At 36.3% G+C, this 26577-nt stretch overlaps 1 protein-coding gene across 1 annotated transcript; it reads right to left on the bottom strand.

Annotated features, from left to right (window-relative positions):
- Positions 1 to 385: 385 nt before the first annotated feature.
- Positions 386 to 8450, bottom strand: LOC140169425 (tyrosine kinase receptor Cad96Ca-like). Its single transcript, XM_072192684.1, has 9 exons — positions 8418 to 8450; positions 7225 to 7438; positions 6383 to 6493; positions 5825 to 6009; positions 4899 to 5021; positions 3994 to 4105; positions 2410 to 2506; positions 1677 to 1776; positions 386 to 757 (listed from the first exon to the last, which is right to left on the bottom strand). The coding sequence occupies exons 1-9, from the start codon at positions 8448 to 8450 to the stop codon at positions 386 to 388; spliced, it is 1347 nt and encodes a 448-aa protein (XP_072048785.1).
- Between the last annotated feature and the right edge of the window lie 18127 nt (positions 8451 to 26577).

The raw sequence follows: 26577 nt of genomic DNA on the forward strand, positions 1-26577 counted from the left end.
GCATCCAAGTTTTATACATGTAAACCTTTTTGATTTACTTTGTATATATACATTACATATATGTAAGATAAGTGTAAATGTGTAAAAAGTGAACATAAACGAAGCTATCAATTAATATACACGAGTTTGCTAAATTATATTTCCAACATGATTTCAGAAATCACGCACTATATTGACGCACTATAATATTTCGAAGACTAAGATTTAGCGCTATACTTATTTTAATATAAATCCAGAAATATTGTTAATGGATGATAATATTGACAAAGTTCCTCAACATCGATGGCGCTATTGCAAAGGTCCGGTCTAATACGACATTATCCGTGATGGCGATGACGGAACCATTAATACTATAACAGATGCTGTTTGTAACAGCGTTTGATGCTCAAAACCAAGCTGAAGGTTGTCGAGGAAGCGGTGGCTTTTTCTGCGTTTGACTTCCGTCCACAAGTTTTGGGTCGCCTCTACCAGGTATGATACCCAATGGTGATATGTCATCCTCTTCCAACCCCGTATCAACGCTGTTGTTTTTCGACATCGTAGTGGTTGTACTCTTACTTTCGCCGGTATTTCTAGAATCTCGCATGTCAGTGTTTCTAGTAACTAATTGTGTTGTTTGCTCTGGTTCATTTTCATATCCAGCGTTATCTTGTGCTGAGCCTCGCGCAGATTGAGATGCGCTATGGCTCTGGCTGCTTTGGTTTGGCTCAAGATAAACGTAAGCTTCCTCATTAAAATCAGTCATCATAAGGTATCCCTGGAGACAAAACAAAGAAAAACGTTGTGATTTTTGATCCGCTCGACAGAAATCGTTTATTTCTTGGTGCAAGGATTTGCAGTAAATATATTCGTCTATATTTTAAATAGGCATGTTCAGAATATTGTGTTTTGTACTATACATTCAGACCTGTACCAAAATGATTCCTAAGTTTTGAGTTAAATTGTACTAGAGGTCTTGATATTAGAAGCAAAAAAAACCGCATTTTTACTTTTTTATTCACAACACATATACACGGACTTATTTCGGGCCTAAAATTTCACCGGGTTTATGCGAGAAAAAATGAGATTTCTTCTCATACCCAAATCTCCATTATGATACGATAAACTTAGGTACGAGGCTGTTGATTTGGTAAACAACCTTTATATCAACCAATAGGGTACTTGAACGAAAGATTAAAAGGTTGATAAAAATGACCTGCATTGAGAGTCAGTCAAGTGTGGTGGAGGGCAAACAAACTATTATCATCCTCTATGAATCTTTTGCGCGTTATTCAAACCCATGCTTTGTAAGGAATATTAGCACTCTGTAGGTGATATTTCATTTTCACGTGCTCCAATACCGTTGTTGTGCGTCCGGGGCTAGTGACCCGTGGCGTACATGAAACCTCCATATACTGAAGTGACAAGCAAATGGATCAACCTTGGGTATAGTTGTGATTTCAACTTACTGACAAATACCACATGACTGTAAACCGCCGCTGTATAACCAGTTAAATGCCATATAAGCGATTCCCCGGGCGCGAGTAGTGATCATGTCAAAACGGATCTGCACTACCAAAGTAGTCAACAAAACCGCCCTCTGTAGTCATTATAATGCAACGGGACGGTTCACAGTTTATCTCGGATTCGTTTGTATACAGAAATGAAGACAATTTAATGTTTTTTAATATGCTTACCGTGGCGTTTCCAAGCATGTTTTCCAGCTCATCACGTAAGGTTTTAAAGATTGGCCTGTCATTTGGGTTTGTCCTCCAGCAGCTTTGCATCATTTCATACCTTCAAAATATCGAATTGAACAACATTTTCGGATCGTTCTTAATACTACAAGTAACTATACTATTTTTCACCCTGATGTGGCAGTGACGTCAGTGCGCATTTCATTGGACGCAGCTGAAAGAGGCCGCATAGATGCGCGAGCGAAATAGCTGCTTCAACGCGTAAGTGCCCAAACCAAACATAACAAAATAACTGATATGGTTGAGGAATAAATCGGCTATCACATACTTTTTTGAATTATAATTGCCTTCATTTCCTTGGATTCAAATTATCAATCATTGATTGATATTTGACTCCGTGGAGCGGATTAAAAATTAGGTAGTTTCGTAAAATTCTTATATATCAAGAACTGTCAATTGTCAAAATTCAAAAAGTATAAATTATGATAGCTAATGTATTTATCATTAATTTTACCTCATGAATCGCTGAACCAATACTAGGTTTGTTTGTACTCATTTTAATGAATTTTGCATGCCGATTCCAAATATGGTAATGAAAGTGTACAATTCTGAAATGTTCAGAAACGTGAAGAGAGTTAAGATCGAGGTAAACGCTGAAGCAGCGGTTAAGCTTGGTGAAATTTGACACAACGGTAACAAACTAAGCACTATTAAGGCAGAATGTTATACTTACATTTCGTCACTACAATGTTTGGGTTTGGGAAGTCGGTATCCCTTTTGAATTTGGACAATAACTTCTCTTGACGAGAACCCCGGATATGGATGAGAACCTACAGAAAAAACATAAGATATTATAATATTAACTACAATTAAATCATTCATCATGACATTATAACACGCTACATTATATTTTTAATTTCAAAGCTAATTAGGCATTAACAGCAATTATCTATTTACGTAACGCCGACGGGTTTACGCCAAATTAACAATTTACACACTTGAATCTCTGCAAATTACTTTGAAGCTATATGAGCTGGTAAGGCATTTCATTATGCTTAAAGAGTACGGGGAGAAATGATCTTATGTTGGCGATCTAGTTGGATCTTGGGATTTTACAGCGGGTTGTTTGTGTAGGCTAATAAATTTATCTAGAACGTGTTGGTTAACTGTATAAAACTCTGGGAGTATCTGGTGTACGATATCCGGTGCTTACTAAACTTACAGGACAAAAGAGAGCGGAAACTAATATTGCGATGACACCAAGGTAAGGTGGTAGGAGTTGAGTTCAATCTCAAGGATGCCTATGATGCGATGCGAGTGTCCCGCGCGCCTCTGGATTGCATTATGTTGGGATGTTAAGATGGACTTCCCAGCAAACACAAAAACGTTTTAAAAACGTTATAAATAAGTTATATTTTGGCTTTTGGTTTAGGTAAAAACGTTTTAATAACATTAAATTGTCGGGTTATATAAAGGTCATGAAAACGTTTTAAAACGTTTTATATGAAAACACACTACAACAATATTTTTTAATGTTTTTAAAAATGTTATTGTAAACTATTTTCGCAAACGTTTTTTGCCAAATATTTTGTCAACACTTAAATAACATTATGTTAAAATATTTGCACTCAGCAAACACAGAAATGTTTCTGTAAAACATTTTGTGTTTGTTGGGCAGTAGATTATCAAAAAATGTTTTTAAATGTTATAAAAACGTTTTATACCCTTAATATACCCTTTATATAACCCGACATTTAAACGTTTTCTGACAACCTTTTATAACCTTTTGCGAATGATGTCGAAAACGTTTTGTGTTTGCTGGGTTGTTTCAATACATGCAGAGCTTGCACAGTATGCATATTCAATGTTGGATCAACCGGGAGAATAAACCACGATTTTGTAAATTACATCCCTTTATGGGCTATCTCGGTTGTATCGAGAGCGACCACGGGTGCTTACGGACAGATCCTTGCTGATGGAGATGCCAAGTAGATCAACACTGTCCGTCTCTTCTAGTGTTGTTGTCCCAAGTGGAGACTTGGATGGAAACTTTAAGGCAACTTACTTATCTTAGAAGTAGCTAGCAATGTGATACTTAACAGCATCAAATCCCGGGATCAAATCGTAAATTCTACGGTGGTCCAGTACTCTATACCATACATGTCCATATTGAGAGAAGCTTCTCTATCTTCTTTGGACTTAACTTAGTTATCTATAGTTATACTATATAATATTATATTATACTTGATCTTGAAAAGGCCATTAGAGGTCGAAGTATCATTTGCGGCGTATTGGATAAGCTTATATTGGTACTTACCAAAGGTTACCAGTTCCCAAAGCACCACACCAAACGACCAGACGTCACTCTTAGATGTATAGACATTCTGTAATAAAGACTCAATCGCCATCCAACGGACAGGAACTCGCCCCTAAGTATCGAAGAAATGGACGAATGTCAAAATTAAATACAAGGTGAAGTTCCTTGACACGAATTAAGGGGACTGTGCAATCTCATATGCATTACTTAGAACTTATTAATTATTCATGCAATGTATATAAAAGTATACATCCTACATTTGGATTTCCATAAAATCTTTCCTTCAAATTACCACCGAACAAACAGAAGATAGCAGGTATTCAAGTATCTATTTTGGAGTGGTGATCTGCACCGGGCACGTGGCCCGTTTGGAACAAAAGCTTAAAACGTGGCAATGTTTATCAAGAAGTAGGCTTTTTGGTTATTTTGGTAGAATTCTTATCTATTATTTGGGCGATTATGGATGTATGTAGATACTAAATGCCTCATTGGAAGCAGTGGCGCCAATAGCAATGTAAAAACGTAACAACACGACCTATAGATGAGTTGACTTCTAACGTCATTGCCTGGCAGTATGCGCATGCATCACCACAATTTCCATTGTTTTTTGCCTGGCAGTTTGCGCGCGCATCATATTTTGTTCAGGGCCCATGCTTTTAAAACTCCCGACACATCACAATAAGACTATTGAACAGTGGTGGTTGTATGCAGTTCGCTCAAGCATATCGATTTACCAGTCCCTTGCTTTTTTTGATAAACATTGAGGTCAGCTCATCTATTGCCTGTCAGTTTAAGTCCAGACAAGAACATTGGCTCTTTGGAGATACCTTTTATTATGGACAAAACTATTAGCTTTCTGGATATACATGATATAAGGCTGTTCCTATTCTATCCATTAAATTTACCTTTGATTTCATTTCATATTGGTTCTCATTTTCCATGTCTCTTGCCAATCCAAAATCACTGAGTTTGCAAACCATTCCATCACCAAGAAGCACATTCCGACACGCTAAATCTCTGTGAACGCACTAAATGAAAGTGAGTTAATAATATGAAACCGCGGTATCGTCATAATCTAAGCCCGTCCTCGCAAAATTATGAAATCTCAGAGGATGTACGTATACATCTAAAAAGTAACTTTGAGATGTACGCCAAAATGTCGAAAATTGGAGTTTTAAATGAAAGAAATGTTTCAAAAAAGAAAAGTGAATAATACATTCAAACTTAATGCATAAGAACTTTATATGAATTGAAATAAAAGAGATATCCAAGTAACTCTTCAAAGTGGCAGATAAACAAGATCAGTAACATGAGGGCAAAGAGTGGACCGAATGTTGATCCTAGTCATTTAGGTCCGATTTCTTAGGTCCGAAGCTTGGCTAGTTGTCAGGCTTACTAAGCCAGCAGGCTAGCCCTACCAATGTGGGTCCATTTTATTTTGATTTATCTTTCTAGGTGATGTACGATGTAAAATTGTAAGAACTAGTATAATATGACTAATTGGACATAACCCTGCTGGCTTAGGAAGCCTGGCCACTAGCCATGATTCGAGAAACCGACCCTTAACATGGCTCGTACATTGGAGGATACGAGAGGTTGATGCCACTACGGCACTATCCATCCCAGCCGCTCGTTGGTTAGTTGGTGAGGACCCTAACGAGTAAACAAGTTTTATAACATCCGGCTGAGGACGCAGTTGGTACTGTGAAAGCGCTCCCGGTAGGCTAAGCGATCAAATTTTAAGTAGTGTTGAAGTCAAAAATTCATCCAATTTAAGTTTTATTAGGTTTGGTTGTTTTTAGTGATTTGTTTTGTTATGTAGATAACTTACGTGTTTCGACGCCAGATACTCCATCCCGTTTGCGATCTGTGATCCAAACGCAAGGATGTCATTGGGTGACAAGCTCTCCGCAGCAGGCTGCAAATAACCATCCTCTCCCGTAGGCCTACGGATTCTGCTTAAATGATTCTGTAAACTTCCATTGGGTGCATATTCCAGGATTAAATACATTGGCTCTAATGGTGATTGGAATAAAAGAAAATCCTATGTAATAATAAGGAACTAAAATATAAGTTTTTTGTTTATATTTTGTTTCTTTAATTTTTTTTTTACTTGTTTATTTATTTGCTTCTTTGTTTTGGTAAGCTCTGATTTCAAAAAATGAACAAAGTTACAGTTTAAATCCTAATTGTGAATTGTGATGTAGTTTGAATATATTGTTATTGCAAACTATAAAGTAAAACGAATGGTTGTCACATGTTGCATTACAAATTGCTCACGACGCAAATTAAACGATAAATTAAAGTTAATTGAAAAGAGGCAAAAAATGGTAAAATTTTAATAAATAAAATTAATCTTTGAAAAGACTTAGAAGCAAAGATATCTTACCGCCCTCAGTACAACAGCCGAAAAACGATATGATATTTGGATGTTTATCAAGTGATTTGTAGAGCTCCAATTCTTTGATAAAGTCTCTACGATCTGTGTCAGACGCGCCTTCTGTAAATAAAATAAAATAATGAACTACAGATACTCCGATGCTATTATTAACATAATTATTGATTGCAGTGCAACCTTTACACCTACTGTGGTACCGCCGCTATAGACGAATCCCATTTCACGCATTCCTACACCTCAATGGCAGCCATAGCTGGGTCCCCGTATAGTGTATATCCCACCTAAAAAATAAAATGATGCGTCCTTGGCGGGGATTTAAAACTGCATCACCCGTGTTACACGTAGACAATAGAATGATGAAAGTTTACAACACAATACAACATAACATAGATTTTTAAGTGGTTTTAATCCACCCAATTGGGCAGTCACAACACCAGTTTGGTGTGCCGGGGACCCAGTCATGGCCGACTAAATTCTGACCATAACTTGGCTCGTGGGATTCGTCTATGGGCAAAATGCAGGAAATTCTCGTCGGACACCTGTATACATGTAGGTGAAGCTATAGTAATTAGGTGTTGGGTTTCATTGACAACACTATCGATGCGGAATGTGTTGATATTTTCTCCAAATCAATAGGTTTGTAAATAAGTATTGACAACAAATAAAGCTATTAACGTTTACTCGAAATTTTCACTTTAGTCCAGCTAGACTTAAATCAATATTATACGATTTCTGTCAACCTTCAATTTCAGGTTTTAAAAACAAATAGATGGTATACAGTATACATTATGGCTCTAATGAGTATTTGTGTCAATGTCAGAAAATATACAAACCTTTCAACATTTTCACAGCTACTTTCGTCGCAAGCGACTTCTTAACGATCCCTACAGCTTCCCCACTGTGGACTGAGGCAAACGCACCATGACCGATCTCCTCGCGAACTACCAAGCGACTTCGTGGAAATTCAAATTTACCGCCGAGTCTCGCTTCTGTTCCTGGTAATGGCGCTGATAAATAGGAGTTGGTCTTTCGAAGATTAGTTTTAGTCTGAAGTAAAAATAAGTATTAACGAATAAGCAAACCAGGGACTTGATTTTATTCAGATGCTATTGGTATATTTTAAGGTGGTACTATATCCCTAATCAATTTGTGACTAATTTTGCATTTTTCTCAAAAATAACTACACACTGGTAACAAAAGTTATGTATATTATAGGGCAAGGAATCCATTATTACTTCACAGAAATTTCAGTGATTCAAGACAAGTGGTTCATTATATATGTTAAGAAATGAGATACATTCTAGCGGTACCTGTTTTCTTATCATAAATAACGTACCGCTTGTCTTGAGTTATTGAAATTCCAGTGTAGTAACTAGATTCCTTGCCCTATAATATACAAAACATTTGTTACCAGTGTGTTATTAGTTTTTGAGAAAAATGCAAAAATAGTCACAAATTTATCAAGGGGTGTAGTACCACCCTATTGGGACACATTGCATAGTTTTCCAGTTTCGTAGTTTAGAGAAAGTATCCAAATAGTTATTCACACTCATTACACTCAGCAAATTGTTGCTTACTATGCAGCCTTTCCGCCCAAGATCAGAACTATTTTTAAAAGAGGGTGGTCTTATGCCTTGTCTTTAAGATGCAATGGAATGGGTTGAAATCAATCTAATGAAGAGCCTTTCTTTTAATATGCATAAGTATTTCAAACATTCGAAAGTTATTGACACAACAAACTATCTACTAAATTGATTTAGACCAAAAAGCTTTTTGGCATTTATCAAAGAGGAAAACCATTTTTATACCGTGGAAATGAGACATACCAACGTGGTATTATATTGTCACGGTTTGGCAGTTGATTTGTTTCTTGCATAATTAGAAAGACTAGGCACACTTAATCATAAAGTACAAAAAACTTAAGTTATATTTGTCACAGTTAAACTGTAGTGCGCCCAAACAGTATTCTTAGTATTCAGAATGCAATTCGATATGTCTGATGTGCTCTCATGTCTCACAAAAATACTGTGCAAACGTTGCTATTTGAGCCCTCAACCATTTAAAAAAATTGAGTTTCTAGTATGCAATTCCGATTTGTTGATCTACTAGTCTCACCTAAAAAAAACCCGCACTGTTTGAAACTTGTTTAAATTTGAAAAATTTAAAACGGTCCTTCAGCATTTCGCCTTATTTACAACGTTGATCTTCTTAGAATTTAAAATAAAATATAGGAACGCTCGAGCAACGCAATGAAGTTAAATACATTTTAAAATAGTGGAAATCTAAGGCACACTATAAAATAAGGACACAATTTTTTTAATGTAATTTTATTTTGTTACGATGTTTTCTTTAATTCATTTTGGATATTCCCCATGTACGTATTCTTTGTCATGAGATTATATAAAAATATTTTCTCAAATACCCATGAATTATTTGCATACTGTACCTCGTCACTTTCCAAATTCTTGTCTTTAGAAGCCATCTCAACGTCACCGCGTTCAAGTGAAGTTGTTTCTCCATTTCCGTGTTTCTTACAAAGGCAGCAACAACAACAGCAGATGACACAAATCAGTATGATGATTAGACCAACACAGCCAACAATGATGTACACAATCAATGGCTCAAGTAATGGTGCAACTATAAGAAACAACAAGAAAAAGTAATAATGAAATGGAAATCAAAGTATTTGAGAAAATGCGAGGCTTACGTAGGAGTGCACACCAGTTAACAGCCCCCATTGACTTTCTTTACAAATAGGGTCCGGGAAAACGTCATTTTCTTGACTCCAGAGCAACGCAGTTCTTCAAAACTTACACTTTCTGCAAGTCGAAGGTCAGATGAAGACATCCATTTTAGAAATTATATATGGAGTCCGGAATCTAATTCCCAGGCCTAAATGAGGATTAAATATAATTCAGGGCCTAATAGTTGGGGTTTAAGCCTTTTCTAATGTATTACATTAAGTCATATCACACTTTTCCTCGTTTGAAACACTGATATTTTCCTCCCAGGGTGTAGGAGACTTGTATGTACTGGTGTCTTTGCGTGGCTTATTTAGGTCATTTTATGCCAGTTTTATAAAATGACAAAAACCAGAATCGTGATTAGGTTTCTTTGTTTGATAGTAATCAAAGTTTGTCATCCTGCTACGATAATTGCCTATATTTTTGAGATTTTTAAGAACAGGTACAAAATATGGTTCAAGCATGCATCAGTTACGCAATCACCCTAATTATTTCTGATTATTCCCTTTAATTGGTCTCATTATCATTTGTTCTTGTGCAAAGATTGGTGAATAAATATGTTTAAATGCCTGTTCGTCATGATATTCTCAAAATTTTCAAAACATGTGACATTCAGAGATCGCCAATTCCAAACTACAATGTTCCTCACATGTCATGCTAGTAAGAATAAGCTATACTAGACATTACACTGTCCAGTCATAAGAGACAAATCTTATGCCTGGGCATGAGAAATTCTGTGCGAATCCAATAGAGGACGTGATGTTAAGGGATGGGGTATGAACGTTTGGACAGTATTTTTTGTGGGACATTAGAGCACATCAGACATATCGAATTGCATTCTGAATACGAAGAATGTCCTTCTGATATCAAATAATTTTGATTTTTTGAAATTCGCAATGTAATACACATTTTATGGCAAATTATTAAAATTGATATTTTTGATATTTAACAGTACTCGAAATAAACTTTATAAATCTGATGATTTATACTTAAAGTGTATGTAGGTGGGAAGAAAAGCCGACGATCAATTGAAAATTTTGACGTTTCGTATTGAAGATATGGGATTTTTTCCCAAAACACCAAAAAAAATGAGGTCTTTTTGGGAAAAAAATACATATCTTCAATATGAAAGGTCAAAATTTTCAATTGATCGTCGGCTTTTCCTTCCAGCTACATTCACTTTAAGAATATATCATTAGGTTTATAAAATTTACTTCGATGACTCACCTCACCTCACCTCACCAGGCTGTGTTCGACCATTGTTGGACGTAGCCCTCTTCATGATTCTTCCACTGTTCTCTGTCTCTTGCATTTCTTGTCCATGTAGGTCCCATGTAGGCAGTAATGTCATCACGCCACCTCCTCTTCTGTCTTCCTCTTGATCTTTTCCCTGTTCTTGGTTGCCATTCTGTAAGCCGTTTAGTCCATCTGTTATCTTCCCTTCGTGCAAGGTGACCTGCCCATCTCCATTTCGCTTCTTTGAGTTTCACCATAATGTCTTTGACTTGAGTTTGACGTCTTATTTCAGTGTTCTTAATTTTATCCCTTAAGGTAATGTGAAGCATCTTCCTTTCCATTGCTCTTTGGGCTGTTTGTAATTTCTGTTCCAGGTACTTGGTTGTTGTCCATGTTTCTGCCCCATATGTCATTGTTGGCAATACACACTGGTTGAACATTCTACTTCTCAGATACATTGGTAACTTTTTGTCACATAGAATGTCCTTGAATCTTCCAAAGCAACTCCAACCTGCCTTTATTCTGATCAAAGCTTCTTCCCTGGTGTTGTCCGACATCTTCACTGTTTGGCCGAGATATTTGTAACCATCCACCTTTTTGATAACATCGCCTTCAACTTCAATGACATCCTCTGACTGGTAGTTTGTCATATATTTTGTTTTGCCCTTGTGTATGTTCAGTCCAATCTTTTTACTTCCTTTATTCAGATCATTTAACTGGACCTCCATATCCTTTACTGATCTTGTCACCAAAGCTACATCATCTGCGAATCTCAGATCTGTTAGCTTCTCGCCATCTATGTTGATCCCTCTCTCCTGTAGGTTCAGCTTTCTGAATATATCTTCCATTGCTGTAGTGAATATTTTGGGGGATATTGTGTCTCCCTGTCTCACACCACGCTGAATTTGGATTGTTTTTGAAACATCGTTTTCAATGTGGATTTTGGCTGTGACTATTATATATCAAAAAGTGAAAAATATCAAATTTTAGTAATTTGTCATAAAATTTGTATTATATCGTGAATTTCAAAAATGAAAATTATTTGATATCAGAAAGACATTCTTCGTATTCAGAATGCAATTCGATATGTCTGATGTGCTCTCATGTCCCACAAAAATACGGTCGAAGCGCTCAAAACGCTCATTCCAGATCCTTTAAGGTTAGCCACTGTTTTAAACTGTTTCGACTTGGTAGTTCACAGCATCTTGCGAATGGTAGTGAGCTTTGGCAAAAGTTGCATTGATCATTTCATAGCGAGGGTGTAGAAGAATTCAAATATCACAGATATACTCTTGTGGGTCCTGTGGTTCCTGAATTATGTTGTAAAGAGGGCTGAAACAACAGCACTTTTGTAAAACGCACATAACTCATTAACAACAACAATAAGTCAAGCAAGTTTTCAAAGTATATGAGTTGTAGAATGAACTTTTGCAAAACACCAAAGTGTGATTTTTCAATAAAATATATTGATTTATATAGGCCTAATGAAAATAGATTACTTCGATCAACAATACCTCGTCCGCCCTTAAGACTGACCTAACCTTTCAATTTTCTATACATTTTGTCGATATTTCTGAAGAAAAAAAAAGGTTTATGGGTATTTGTCTATGTATCAACCCTTTTTAGGTGAGTTCGGAAAATTTTCGAAGTTCGTAGATTTTTTGGTTCTTGACGGATCGCTGAAACTCCCGTAACTTACTTTGGCAGAAATCACCCTGATACCACTGCCCACAATCACACCAGAATTCCGTTGGACTTGTTACGTAACATGGTGCTTCATATTCGCAGACTGGATATCCGTCCATATCAAAACACGGACTAGGATCTATGGTGATAAAGGTATAATTGTGAAATAAATGTGAAACTTATCAGATTACGTCATTATTCAACCCTTACTATATCCCGAAGAATGTCTCCCAACAATGGTCCATAAGACCATAAATTAAACTAAGCCTCGTTGTCATAAGTTACTTTCAAACAAGATAATCAAGCATACATGTATAAAGTGAACAATACAATGTTTTACAGAAAATATTTAAAGGCCGGGTTATATAAAATGTTATAAAAACTTTTTAATATTAAACATTCATAAAATATTTTTGAAAACATGATGCAAACCATTCTAACAGAATGTTATATAAATGTTAACAAAATACTTTGCCAAAACGTTTGTCCAAAACATTTTATAACAATGTTTTACAAACGTGATCTTTATATAACCCGACATTTAAACCGTTTTGAATAAACGTTTTAAGAATAAACGTTTTAATAATAAACGTTTTAATAATATTTGTGTGTTTGCGGGGCTAGTACTTTCTTCAAATGGTCTTGCGAGACCGCTTGCCTGTTTCGGAGATTCTTGTTGAATCATGTTTCTTCGATTCTATGAGCTCAGAATGTGATTTTGAAAAACATACCTTCACATGTATTACCAGTCCAATAATCTGTGCATTCGCATACGAAGTCTGTCTCATCATGTCCATAGCATGTGCCATGATAATTACAAAGCTCTGGGTCACATATGGGAGCAGGTGTTGGCCCTGTAAATGAACCATTTATTCCATGTAACCAATTTGTAGTTCAGTAGTTCTCCCTGCTCGTGTAGTCCGTCAAGACGGTCCAAACACCGGAGTACGAGTTTAGCGAGATCATCATGAGTGTGCCAAACAACGCCTTCAGACGTTTACGGGGTGCTTGGATTGCTAAACCCCCGGTCGTTTATGACGTGCGATCGCTGCCATAAATAGGCAAATTGACATATGTCAATTTCGATGAAAGAAATTGACATATGTTGATTTTGTCCAATAGGAGAACTTGTAATTGCCATAAGTAAGCTAATTTACATAAAATCGACATATGTCATTTCCGAGGGTGGAAATTGACATATGTCCATTATTTAAAACCACTTGTGCTGTTTGCATCAATTTTATGTTGTGTAATTGGCTGCGTGACTGATTCTCCATACCTGATTGGTTGAAATGGTTCTCAACCATTTTGAGGTATAAATCGACATAATGTCAATTTCAAGACATGTGATTGATTCAGAAAAGAATACTCCCAAAAATACATCCAATGCGCCCAACAAAAGTTGATGCATGATGCTAAATTGACCTACCCAAACATCTTTGCCACCCCTATAAATCCCCCCTCCAAGTACACATCATTATTGCACCACCCCAAGACCTGCACATGCAGGAAATAAGTCATCATCCATGTAGACTCTTACACCATGTATATACATGTTATGTCGTACATTGTATTTTTAAAAACAAGCCTTCTTATTTAAGCCATTTACTTTCTAACAATACCAGAATAGGAAACGATATTTACTCATAGTTGTAGAATAATATAAGAAAATGTAACAAGCGACCGGTTGTATTAAACATGCAATGATTGATGAGGGTCATAAACAGTGATAGAGTTCGTACTCCGTGGTGTATTTTTTGGTGCATTCATATCGTAGTGATTTGGAAATTGACATATGTCAATTTCTAAATTGGCATATGTCGATTACATTTTGAATTTTTCTGACGGTAATTTCAGCCAATGAGACGTAAGGTCGGTTGCAGCAACCAATAAACAGTAATAAATTCGACACTAGTTTTCAAATAATGAGCATATGTCGATTTCACTGAAAGAAATTGACATATGTCAATTTGTCCATTTATGGCAGCGATCGCACGTCATAGTCGTTGGACCTTATGGACGGACAAGTGAACAGCGCAGTGGAAAGGTATTACATGTCCTAACAAAATAGTCAGATATAGTATTAGTTATCCTCATATGTTTTCCATCGCATGGCTCTACAAGCAAACTCAATGATACCAGCTGATAACCTACACTCAGAATTTGCTGGGTAGTCGAATTTTGTTTCCAGAAAGTTTCCAGAAAGCGTATCTATTTTTTGCAACTATAGTGGTCCGCAATACGCTAAACCTAACCCTAATTCACACCCTAAGGTCCGTATGCACAAAAGAGACCGGGTCTAAAGTTAGACCTGGTCTTAGTGGAATTAAGTTATATCAGGAATGGTCCTTTACTCTATTTCCTTCCTAGATTAGCTAGCATATTCTAAAGATTTAAATGCAAAGTTCAAAAATAATACAAAATATTAAGTTAAGCAAATGTGAAGGAAAATGTACTTTCTCCTGGGATTAAATTCAACTTAGACCAGGTCTAACTTTAGACCCGGTCTAACTCTTGTGTGCATACGGACCTAAGGGTTTAGTGGTTTAGTAGCCCATTATGTTTGCAAAATGAAATTAAGTTTTCCTGAATATCGACCGGCTATTCTAAAGCTGTAGCCAGGGGGTGCCCCATGTCAATCCGAAAAAAATATTGAAAATCAGCTCATTTTTAAAGGAAAAATTCACACAAGGTTAGCTTTTGTCGGAAACAAACATTGAAATTATGCCTTTTGGAGAGAGGTCCACTTTTTAGCTCTCCTTGTCCTGCCCCCTTACCCGTGAACCCTACAGGCTACGGGTCTGTGCTACTTTTTACATTATTCCCTTACCTATATCATCATCATCCATTATCTGTACTATCATCATACTTGGTTCCTCAATAACAACATCCGGGTCTGTTTGTGATTTGTACAAAACCACTTTAAACTGTTCAGTATTTTCAGGTGTTTTGTCATTTGTTATTGACACTACAGTCTCCATGTAATCTACATCTTGGACGAAGAAAAGTTCCACTGATGTGTGGGTGAAATCATATGGTGATTTGGCCGAACCTTCTTCTGTAGTAAGAACTGAATGAAAAAACAATTTCTGCTGTAAAAACATAAGCTGATTTTGAAAAGTGTCTTAAATTTTGACACAGTCCCCTTTTTTCTTTTAATATTTCGTACTTCAACAATGTGATAATTTTATGTTCCCTAGTACTAAGCCCGGTACCATATAATTTGACCGCTTAATTGTGTTTAGGCCTTTTTACTATGATTACTCATATCATTTTTTAACTTCTTGTAAATCTCACCAAAAGAGCATGTCGTTTGCAGGTCGTCTTCACGCCATATTCCAACCACTAAGTAGCCGTTCCATTCTCCGACGTTTTCAAATTCTGAAGCCAGATATATTGTAGACGTGCTACTCCTGACACGTGTATCTGAAAGGCATATGTGTATACAAACTTCATTAACACTTAAGGGAAGTGGTATGAAAATTTGGACAGTATTTATTGTGGGACATTAGAGCACACCAGACATATCGAATTGCATTCTGAATACGAAGAATGTCCTTCTGATATCAAATAATTTTGATTTTTTGAAATTCGCAATGTAATACACATTTTATGGCAAATCATTAAAATTTGATATTTTTGATATTTAACAGTACTCGAAGTAAACTTTATAAATCTAATGATTTATACTTGACGTGTATGTAGGTGGGATGAAAAGCCGACGATCAATTGAAAATTTTGACCTTTCGTATTGAAGATATGGATTTTTTTTCCCAAAACACCAAAAAAAATTAGGTCTTTATATCATTAGATTTATAAAATTTACTTCGAGGACTGTTATATATCAAACATTTGAAAGATATCAAATTTTTGTCATAAAATTTGTATTATATCGTGATTTTCAAAAAATGAAAATTATTTGATATCAGAAAGACATGCTTCGTATTCAGAATGCAATTCGATACGTCTGAGGTGCTCTCATGTTCCATATTAAAAAAATACTGTCGAAACGCTCAAAACGCTCATTCCAGATCCCTAAAGTAAGATTTAATCTTTCCTAAGGGTAGTCCTTTTCAGAGCGCCGAGGTTTTGGAACTCTAGCGAGTGCCATCTTCAGAGCTCTGAAGATGGCACTCGCGAAAGTTCCGAAAGCTCATCCCTCTGAAAAGCACTTTGTTCCATATTAAAAAAATACTGTCGAAACGCTCAAAACGCTCATTCCAGATCCCTAAAGTAAGATTTAATCTTTCCTAATGGTAGTCCTTTTCAGAGCGCCGAGGTTTTGGAACTCTAGCGAGTGCCATCTTCAGAGCTCTGAAGATGGCACTCGCGAGAGTTCCGAAAGCTCATCCCTCTGAAAAGGACTTTGCTAGGGAAAGATTAAATCTTACTCATGTTTACCGACTTAGAGTACCATGAAATTTCAAATCGTACCTTCATTAACACATACAGCGCCCAACAAATATGGCCGCCAATACTTGGTGCTGAATTCTGCACCTTGTACAAATGTCGGTATTTTCTTCTTCTTCATCTTTTTGTTGAGGGGGGTGTTTTCAATGGTATGAAACTGACACACATTTAGGAAAATACAAATCACTGTAAGGCCTGATGCATATCATATACCTACTTTTTAACATTCGACATCGAATAATCGATGCAACAAGTATTCGTTATTTAATTTTTTCCAGTTATATTTAAATTCTAACAAACGTTTGCAGACGTAAAATCGATATTATACCAGTCCGGTCCGACCGCCTGATCAGGAAGTACTGCCGAATCAGGCAGTATGTTGCCGAGTCAGGCAGTATGGTATCCCACACTGCAATGCTCTATTTCAAGTAGATAGAGCATCTTTTAATATACCGTTATTTCTTGGTTTACAGTAAAGAATTAGGTAAAATATATAAAATTATCAATGAATGTACAATTAGTAGTAATTTTTCATCAATTTTAGTTAAAATAAAGTTAATTTGCATACTTAAATCAAATTTTTTAAAAACCGTTAGAAATTGTTTTTTTATTTAAATTATTTTTCTCCCGGTGGAATTTTTTTCCGCCCGGTGAAAAATTGTCAACTTACATGTAGCTCATGTGTGTCAAAGTAAAATTTCCCCCGATCTCTTATAAAATCACCATGAACAATTTAGTCCTTAGTCTGTCGAATTCGGAAGGGTTACCAAAGCCTGTGTTGCAACTCGGCAACATGCTGCCTGATTCGGCAATACTTCCTGATCAGGCAGTCGGACCGGACTGTACCAGACAGTCGACATCAAATATAACTGTTCATTGAATTTACAACCGTGTGTCAAAACAGGCGAAATCCGTAACTTTTTGCACAAGATTTGCAATTTAAAGAAAAATGGCCGTTAATAATTCTAATGTAGCTAGTATTATGGCCAATATAACTTAAAAGTGTGCGCTTTCATTTTATGACATAAAATTTGAACACTTGAGGTTTTGAGTTTTAAAATCTACATTTTGGTCAAAAATTTGCTTGGAAAGGTAGTTTTCAACTTATTTATCACATTCGCCTTGCTTGAATTGAATTGCGTTATCTGTTGCCCAAATGTAAAAAAATTGTTTTTAGGGGGAAGTGTTAGCTTTTGTTCGGTACAAATAAAATCTGATTGGATGAAGGAAACACTTGAGGTTTTGGCAAACACCAATCAAAAATGTCTATTTTTCACCAGATCTCACACAGCTCTTATGATGCCATGCACTCAACCGTGTAGTATAACACCGACTTCGTGGAGATTGCTGGAAATTTCTGTGTACTCGGGTGTATCGTGGTCGAAACCGTGCGTAGATGCATTTGTAAGAGAATCGTTTTTGTAGTCAAACCTTTTCATATGGAAATCATGCACATTGGGCGGGATTTACACCACCGTATACCAAGCCTTATGATATCCTTTACCATGTTTACAGAACCCATATCATTCATCTTGTGTGTCAGCTTTATTTGTCTGAATATAATTGAGTGCAAAGACTGTTAAGTCATGATCCCTTTATACCTTCGTAAGTGTTAATTTTATAATAATTCTGTATTATAGGTTACGTGTAATACTGTGATATATAATTGTATCCATTGAGCCATCACGTCCAAGTTCACATTGGGCGCCACATTCCTTTTTTAAAGGAATTTTTATTTAAAATACATCTCGGTATTTTAAAACTCATAATAAAACCAATACATATTGGGCGTCATTATTATGCTTTGAATCCTATATTTTCGCACACTTGGATTCATCAAAACATAATAATAAAATACGTTCAGTCTTAAACTTACCTGATGTTGCGACATGCAGTAGTAGAACAAATTTGAAAAACAGAATAGCCTCCCATTTGAAGGCGTCGCTCCGCCAAAAGATAAAAACCATGATTTTCGATCAACTATATTATAACTATGTTTCCAAAGCAGATTCTCATAGATTGTTTACAGCATTTAGTAACACAAAAGCAGTAGAAATCAGCATCATAAACGTGAGGAAACCGAATCATCAAATGGCTAATGGTATTCTTTAATTAAGGCTTTGGTGTTGCCATATTTTATCATGATGATAAAATGATAACACGATTATGTACTTAAAAGGTGTTTTGCTTGTGTTGTCAATATCGTGTATATCTCGCAGTGTACACATAGATGATATTAAAATTACTGGTATATCTGATATTACATCGGGGCCCAAAACGAGTCTCCCTTATCACGAAGGCGCGCTAAATAGTTTCTCATGCATACCGCGGAAATATGGCATGTTGCCTTTGGGGGTCGACGCTAAGTCAGGTTTGCATGTGCGAACTCAAAAGTAGCACAAATAGCGAGAGCGTACACAAAAGGAACTTCGCGCGTGAGATGAGCGTTGTTACCATAGACATACCACCTAGACCTATTACTGCCCATCCCTTACCACAGCGGGAGGTGAAGCCCCGTATCCAAGGTGATATTGACGGATTGACGGGGTTACTAGGCGAGGAAAATATCGCATACATGTCTGACGCGCTCGTTTGCGTAATTGCTGCGCCGTTATCGCCCGCGTCAAATGCGACATGTTCCGTAGACGCGAATATATCTGCTTGCTTGCGTCCGGGTATGCGTCCTTGTCAAAGTTGTTGCTAAGCAGTGTTGACTTCACTACGCGAACCAAAGTCATAGGTCTAGGTTCTTGTTTGTCTGGGGTTGTTACAAGGTCTGAACGCTGTACCGGCGTTAGCTGAATTCAAGTACGCACAGACATGGAATATTCCAATCTGTGTGTTATTAATCTAAGCTCCGGTGTATCAAACCTGCCATATATATCATGGGCGTCAATCCTGCGGGATAGGGTGGTGCGTCAAATCTTTGGAACTGTCGGAATTCTAGAAGCACGCAGTTGTTGTATTCAGTCCATACGATAACTATACACTACAATATGACACACAAGTAGGCCTATGTGTCCACTCCTCATCCATTCTAAAATGCCGTATGTCCAGAAGTGGTGGGAGATACGTGGTGAGGCAAAGCCCGGAGGCAAAGATGGATGTCGAAAATAAGGTTCGCCATGTCGAACCTTAACCCTAACCATGCTAACCGTTACTAATATCATAACCCTAACCCTAGTCATAACCCTAAACCAAGCCCTAACAATCCCCAGGCAGTAAGTCTCTCATCAGGCGTGGTTTGAATATCATGTTGTGGAGAGCTGATATCTACATGCAGAGGAATGATGGCCATGCCCTGGTAGCCGTGTGCAATTATTGTGGTTAAACATGTGATTTTCATGTTGCTTTGACTTCGCGCAACTGCATTTTTACTCTTCTCGCAAAAAGAGCCACTGATGGGTCCTTATTGATGGTCACACGCCAGTAATTGTACAGTTATGGGTGGACAAGATATTGACTCCGCTGTCAACTATAGCATTTTGGCCAAATACCTCATATTAAATCTAGTGGCATTTTTTAAACCGTGTACTTTATTTTGATACACCCTGTATAATCCTGGATAAACCACTGTTCCACATAAAGCAAAGGAGACATGGCGGCTTAATAGATATTGTCACCCAATTGGGCGTCTTATATTATGCTTCTAAAGCTTACAGAGATAAGTTTATTGGAACAGATTAAAGTTCAAGTAGGCAGTTACTTTAATACGTGTGTTGTTTTAGATGATGATTAGATTCAAATGTGATGAATGATACGGTCTTATATATATTATTTTACTTTTATTTTTATTTTCCACGAGCTTTTTAACTTGGTTTTTAAGAACTGTGTTGTTTATATTGCTGTCACGGTTAAATGATGGGATCATTTATTAGTTTTTCAAACAAAGCATTATGTGCAACCAAAATTTAGGCTTAAACAGCTAAAAGTGATATCATGTAAATTATTCACTTTTATATCTATTACAAAGTATATATATTTATGACAAAATTGGTGGCGCTATTTAGTTACTAGAAATTACTCTTTCAAGCTTGTAACTTCCTTTTATTGTTTGATAAAATATGTTTAAAAAATTTCATTGTTTCACCTATTCCAGGTGTTTTAATGGCAGTATTAATCACCTACCCCTTGCAAATAGAGAAATAGGATTTAGGATAAATAGCGCCATCTATAGTTTGCATTTAGTTAATAACGAAGCCAATTCTGTATACATCAAACAACCGTGCTGTATAACTTTGTTCCAATAAGTCAATAGAAATGGAATAATGACTTTGACAAGTCAATTATTTGACTTTGACAAGTCACTTAATATCATCATCATCATCATTATTATTATCATTATTATTATAGTTATTATTATTATTATTATTAGTAGTAGTAGTAGTAGTAGTAGTAGTAGTAGTAGTAGTAGTAGTAGTAGTAGTAGTAGTAGTAGTAGTAGTAGTAGTAGTAGTAGTAGTAGTAGTAGTAGTAGTAGTGTGAGTGTTATTGTTAATCCATCATTAGTCGTGCTGGTAGTCGATCGATACACATTGAAATCAACACAATTCTTAGATGCACCTTCTTGCTTTGAAATTAATTTTCTTAGTCAAATAAAAAACAATTTTTTTTTTCAGTAATGTCAGATAAAACCATCGTGCTTGGATATGCATATAAAAAATCCTGGTGTTAAAATTAGGCATGAAATTGTTTCTTTTATTGTAAGATTTTTGATTTTTACAGACCTGAACTTCCACCGTTAACTTTGTGTGTGTGTGTGTTGATTTTTTAGCGTTTCAAACTAGTATATTTCGCTAAAGAAAGATTTTTCCAACCATAAGGCATATCGTGTGGGTCTATAATAGGTTTGTCAAAATATCCGTTTTGATATCATCATTTTTCACCTGCGACTGCCAAAATGTTTTGAATATCCAGCAGAAATAACCGATATTTCTATTGCGACTTGCAAAGTCATCCATCCATAGGTATATTCACGGGTAGGTTTCAAAAAATTGGCAGTCGGAATTGCAATCAAAACCGAAGTTCTGACAAAAGTATAATATACAGCCTGTCTCAAAAAAAATTGTGCAAGTGAAAAGTGCCCTCTTTGGCGATTAGAAAATACCGTTGTGACATGATGCTTACATCAACGTCAAGGGCACAGTCTTAGCTCTCAAATACCGTTTGTTCTATTCAATTTGCTCTTTTTAATCTCGAGATATGCTTAGTTAAGAACGAAAGGGTAAAATCACAATTGTGCCACTTTTTACTAGGGAATAGGGCTGTACATGTAAATCAACGATAGCTGATGTTGATGCGTCTAATGCACGATCCCCGTGCATTTCATTTCATTTCATTTTAGAAAAAGCATCGTGGCCCTAAGGCCAAATTGAGCAATTTTTACAATCATTAAAAGACATCAAAATATTACAAAATTACAAATACAAAATATATAAACAACAAATTTAAATTCAAATAATGCAAGATAAGAGATGAAAAATATTGCACATATAAATGGTGCATTAGACGCATCAACACCAGCGCGCGTGCATTATTTTGTCTAATTTCATTAATTTGTCAATTTTTCATTAATTTCATTAATTTGTCAAATTTCATGAACTTGTTAAAGTTCATTAAGGGCTGGTGTATGAACGTTTGGACAGTATTTATTTTGGGACATTAGAGCACATCAGACATATCGAATTGCATTCTGAATACGAAGAATGTCATTCTGATATCAAATAATTTTGATTTTTGAAATTCGCAATTTAATACACATTTTATGGCAAATCATTAAAAATTGATATTTTTGATATTTAACAGTAATTGAAGTAAACTTTATAAATCTGATGATTTATACTTAAAGTGTATGTAGGTGGGATAAAAAGCCGACGATCAATTCAAAATTTTGACCTTTCGTATTGAAGATATGGATTTTTTTCCCAAAACACCAAACAAAAATAAGGTCTTTTTGGGAAAAAAATCCATATCTTCAATATGAAAGGTCAAAATTTTCAATTGACCGTCGGCTTTGCCTCCCTGCTAAATACACTTTAAGAATATATCATTAGATTTATATAATTGACTTCGAGGACTGTTATATATCAAAATTGTGAAAAATATCAAATTTTTATAATTTGTCATAAAATTTGTATTATATCGTGATTTTGAAAAATGAAAATTATTTGATATCAGAAAGACATGCTTCGTATTCAGAATGCAATTCGATAGGTCTGAGGTGCTCTCATGTTCCACAAAAAATACTGTCGAAACGCAATAAACGCTCATTTTGGATCCCTTGACCTATAAGTATGTAATATATATTTGTTTTTTTAACATTGTCTTGAATGACAAAAAAACAAAAAAAAAAAAAAAACACAGTATTTACCATGGTAAAGTCATTGACATGCATATGTATTTAATTTTTCAGCAGAATGTGAATTATTTATATATCGTTTATCGTTTATATATCATTAAAAACAATTTTGTATTGTTGTGTAATTGATGCGTTCTTTTGATTTGACGAAGGAACTCTTGATGAACTTGATGCTATCATTGATTTACATGTACTGTACAGCCCTCTTCCCTAGTAAAAGTGGCACAATTGTGATTTTACCCTTTTGTTGTTACGTAAGCATATCTCGAGATTAAAACAAGCAAATTGAACAGACTAAACGGCATTTGAGAGCTAAGAATATGCCCTTGACGTTCATGTAAACATTATGTCACAACGATATTTTCTAATTGCCACAGAGGGCGCTTTTCACTTGCACAATTTTTTTTGAGACAGGCTGTATAGCCCCGTATGATGTGGTTTTGAAAGTTGTAAAATATCTTTCATTAGCTTTCATAACTTTGAAAAGCTGAAATGTTGACCCACAAAAAGTTTAACACCAGGATTTACAATAAAAATATAGTTTTAAGCATTATAGTTTCCTTCTGATACCGTAAACGTTCGCCTAATGGCGCTATGGACTTTATAGAAATGAGAGAGCGCCATTCTTGCAAACATCAGCATTAAAGATACGTGTTGTTAGAGTCTGCAACCTCGACATAATGATTCAGAAACGAACTTTCGTGACGTTATCAAACAGTTAGGTCACTTGGAGCGTGATTATACGCTGGCGAAGTTACGTAATTAATCACCTGGTACCTATCAATGCGCGGATAAGATAAATCCTTTGCAAAAATATACGTCCTCAATGGATGTCCGACAAGGCCCGTAGAGCTGGCAAAGTATTTGCTCGCGGGCAACTCAACCCAAACCTCCACGTGGTGTCGGATGGATAACGCTAACTTGGGCTCTGGGGACCAGGCTTGGATGCGAGGAAGTCAAGCTAGCGTAGGTTCATGCAAAGTAATTTGACCACGTTTTAGCCTTTCCTCGTCTGACTAAGCATGGAGTGGCTCTGAAGAGACACCGTTTGGTTTTTACCACGTCGACAAGGAAACAAATTCGGATTCATCGTACGAGCATACAGCAAGAGATTTACAACGAGCTAGGCATGAAGAAGATAGAAATAACAAAGGTGCAGTGAAGCAGATAATTATGTATTGTGACTGAATGGAGTTATACAGGTGCAACTTGACAAAGGAGTGAGTACTGGCGCAAATAACCGCAGTAGTTGAAAGCGCCATACAAATCAACCAAAAAAAAAAAAAAAACGTCCTCAATGTTTCAAATTGTGTAATTGTATACAAAGTGTATTATTTACTTTATAAATTTATTCATTATAATAGCTCAACTGTTTTGGTTTTTTTCATTCTATTAAAAGGATCGAACCCTAGTAGACTAGACAACAGAGCATATCCATCAGACCACGAAGTGGTTGCGTTACTCCGTGGTATCGGATCCGGAGTCAAGCAATTTTGGTATAGCGATCATTATAATCCAGGTTCAGAACTTAAGGGGTACTACACCCATCACATTTTTGCGGGTTTTTGCATTTTGTGAAGAAATGAGAAAAAATTGGTCAAAGTGGTATGCAAAATGAAGGGGCAAATCTTCTCGTTCTATTGGTGGCATCGGTATCGATGTAGCTTACATGCTTTTAAAGGACATGCCCAAAAGCGGTACATGGGGCACTTTTACAAATTGGAGTATATCTAAAATTTCAGAATTGCTACCGTGAAACCAGTCAGAAGCACAAATTAAGCATTAATGTCAGACCCTAAAAGTACCAAAATATATATTTTTTGGAAATGCACTAATTATGCACAGCTTTGAAAACACATGCTTGGCATCACTTATCATTATTAAAGAAAATAAACTTCTTTTTTCCCCTTCCAGTTGTGGGGCACTTCAATATGAAATGGATTATAGGTGTAGGGCTGGCACTTTCGCACTAAGGGGCATTCGGTGAGAGCAAAATGTAAAAAATATGGGGTCATTGGGTGAGAACATGACCTTATTTTTAAATGGAATATTTGGGTGAGAGCCGAAACAGCGCACCTATAATCTCTTTTTTTCTCTCTCTCTCTCTCTCTCTCTTCACTTTCTCAAACCACCGGGAAAAAATTGGGTCAACCTTTTCGGGCTGTTGAGGAAGGGGCGGCTAAATTTTTGTTTGGTGGATTTGGATTTGAAATCCCAGCTACGCCACTGGTTGAAGCCCCATTCAAATACACAGTAGCTAATTTAGATACTATCAGTATCTAAATTACAGATTCGTGTAAAATGTCTTTCGGCTGAACCACTCGCATAGGCTATGTTTAGCACATCTATGACAATGACAAAGGTACCGAAATCTGAATTTTGATGATTTTTACGATCGTCTGGATGAGCAAATCACTGAATGGGCCTTTTAACTATTTTATCATTTTGGAAGAAAAAAAGAAAAATCTAAAAATTTAAAACGATCGTACATGAAGGCTTTAATTAAAAAGAAAGTTGTAAACTTGTTGCATCTAGTTGATGTTTGCTATACTGGTTTTATTATCACCTGTGTTGTTTGTGTTTACGATTCGTAATCCCACGAAGAGTAAGTTTAGTTCGTTAATGTGGTAGGCCTACAGCCACACGTACCCCGCATCCCCTGAACAAGCACATCCCGCCGACTCATTTCAGGCGCGGATTCAGGGGGAGCGCCGACTGGCCCGAAGAGAAGAGAAAGGGGGCTTTCGCCGATTTATGTTTAAAACAATTGCTAAAATTTTCCACCAAATCGCTTCAATTAGATCTTCATTTTGCACAAGTTTCTTACTTCTGAGGGGGGACACTCAGACAACCCCCTGCGTCGCGCAAGCGCGCTCCGCGGCCATTCTTTTTTTCATTTTATTTTATTTTTTCTAAAAATTCGGCCCCACTCCCTGACTGCTCTGGATCGACAATTGGTAACAAAAGCTGGTATCGCCCATCCCTATGGAGATTGACATAGACGTATTATAGGACTGGGAGCGAGTCTAATACGTGTAAGTATTCCGGCAGAAACCGGTTGTGAAAAGACTACGTGGATCGCTACAAAAATTAGCGTCCTTAACAACCTGTCAACTTTAAGACAAATAGGTGAAAAATTACACTTTCACGATGTGTTTTCATAATCTTTTTTTATTTCACATGATCCGTGCATATATCGCCTAGCTATAAATGGAAAAATATTTTTTCAGACCAATCAAACCAATACATGGGTGTAGTACGCCCTTAATGCGTGATATTATCCATATAATGATAATCGCTTTACACGTAACCGAAGACTGAACTTTAATGAAACATCCTCCGTGGAGCAGTTTCAGACAAAAGCTTGGGATTATTAATTAGGGCAGAGGTTATCTTTTGAATCCTTTTATAACCACTGAAGCATAGTAAAAGAAAAGCGAGCGAATTGAAAGACTTGTCGCTCGCGACAAAAGAATCTGGGTGCAAACATGTATAGAGAAGTCGGTACGAATTTGATATGTGAGGGTTTTATGGGTTTTATACTATTTAATAAAAACCGACGAACTTAACAATAATAATAATAATAATTAATATTGCTTTTATATAATTTCAGGGAAGAACCCATTATACCATAGTAGTTACTCTCCATATACTATTAATTGTTAAATGCAAATGCAAAAGCAAAATGAAATGAAAAGAGATAAAACCAACAGAGAAACAAAGAATCGTGAAAAAGACACAAGCAATTAAAA

Source organism: Amphiura filiformis, chromosome 14, assembly GCF_039555335.1.
Source record: "Amphiura filiformis chromosome 14, Afil_fr2py, whole genome shotgun sequence".
Taxonomy (NCBI): Eukaryota; Metazoa; Echinodermata; class Ophiuroidea; order Amphilepidida; family Amphiuridae; genus Amphiura; species Amphiura filiformis.

Bases quoted from the DNA above. Each gene is read 5' to 3' on its own strand.
- LOC140169425 (XM_072192684.1), bottom strand. From the start codon at position 8,450: ATGGTTGAGGGCTCAAATAGCAACGTTTGCACA. The intron at 6,010-6,382 runs GTAAGATATCTT...AATCACCATTAG, and splicing joins CGGCTGTTGTACTGAGGGCG to AGCCAATGTATTTAATCCTG. The intron at 758-1,676 runs GTAAGCATATTA...TTTTGTCTCCAG, and splicing joins ACATGCTTGGAAACGCCACG to GGATACCTTATGATGACTGA.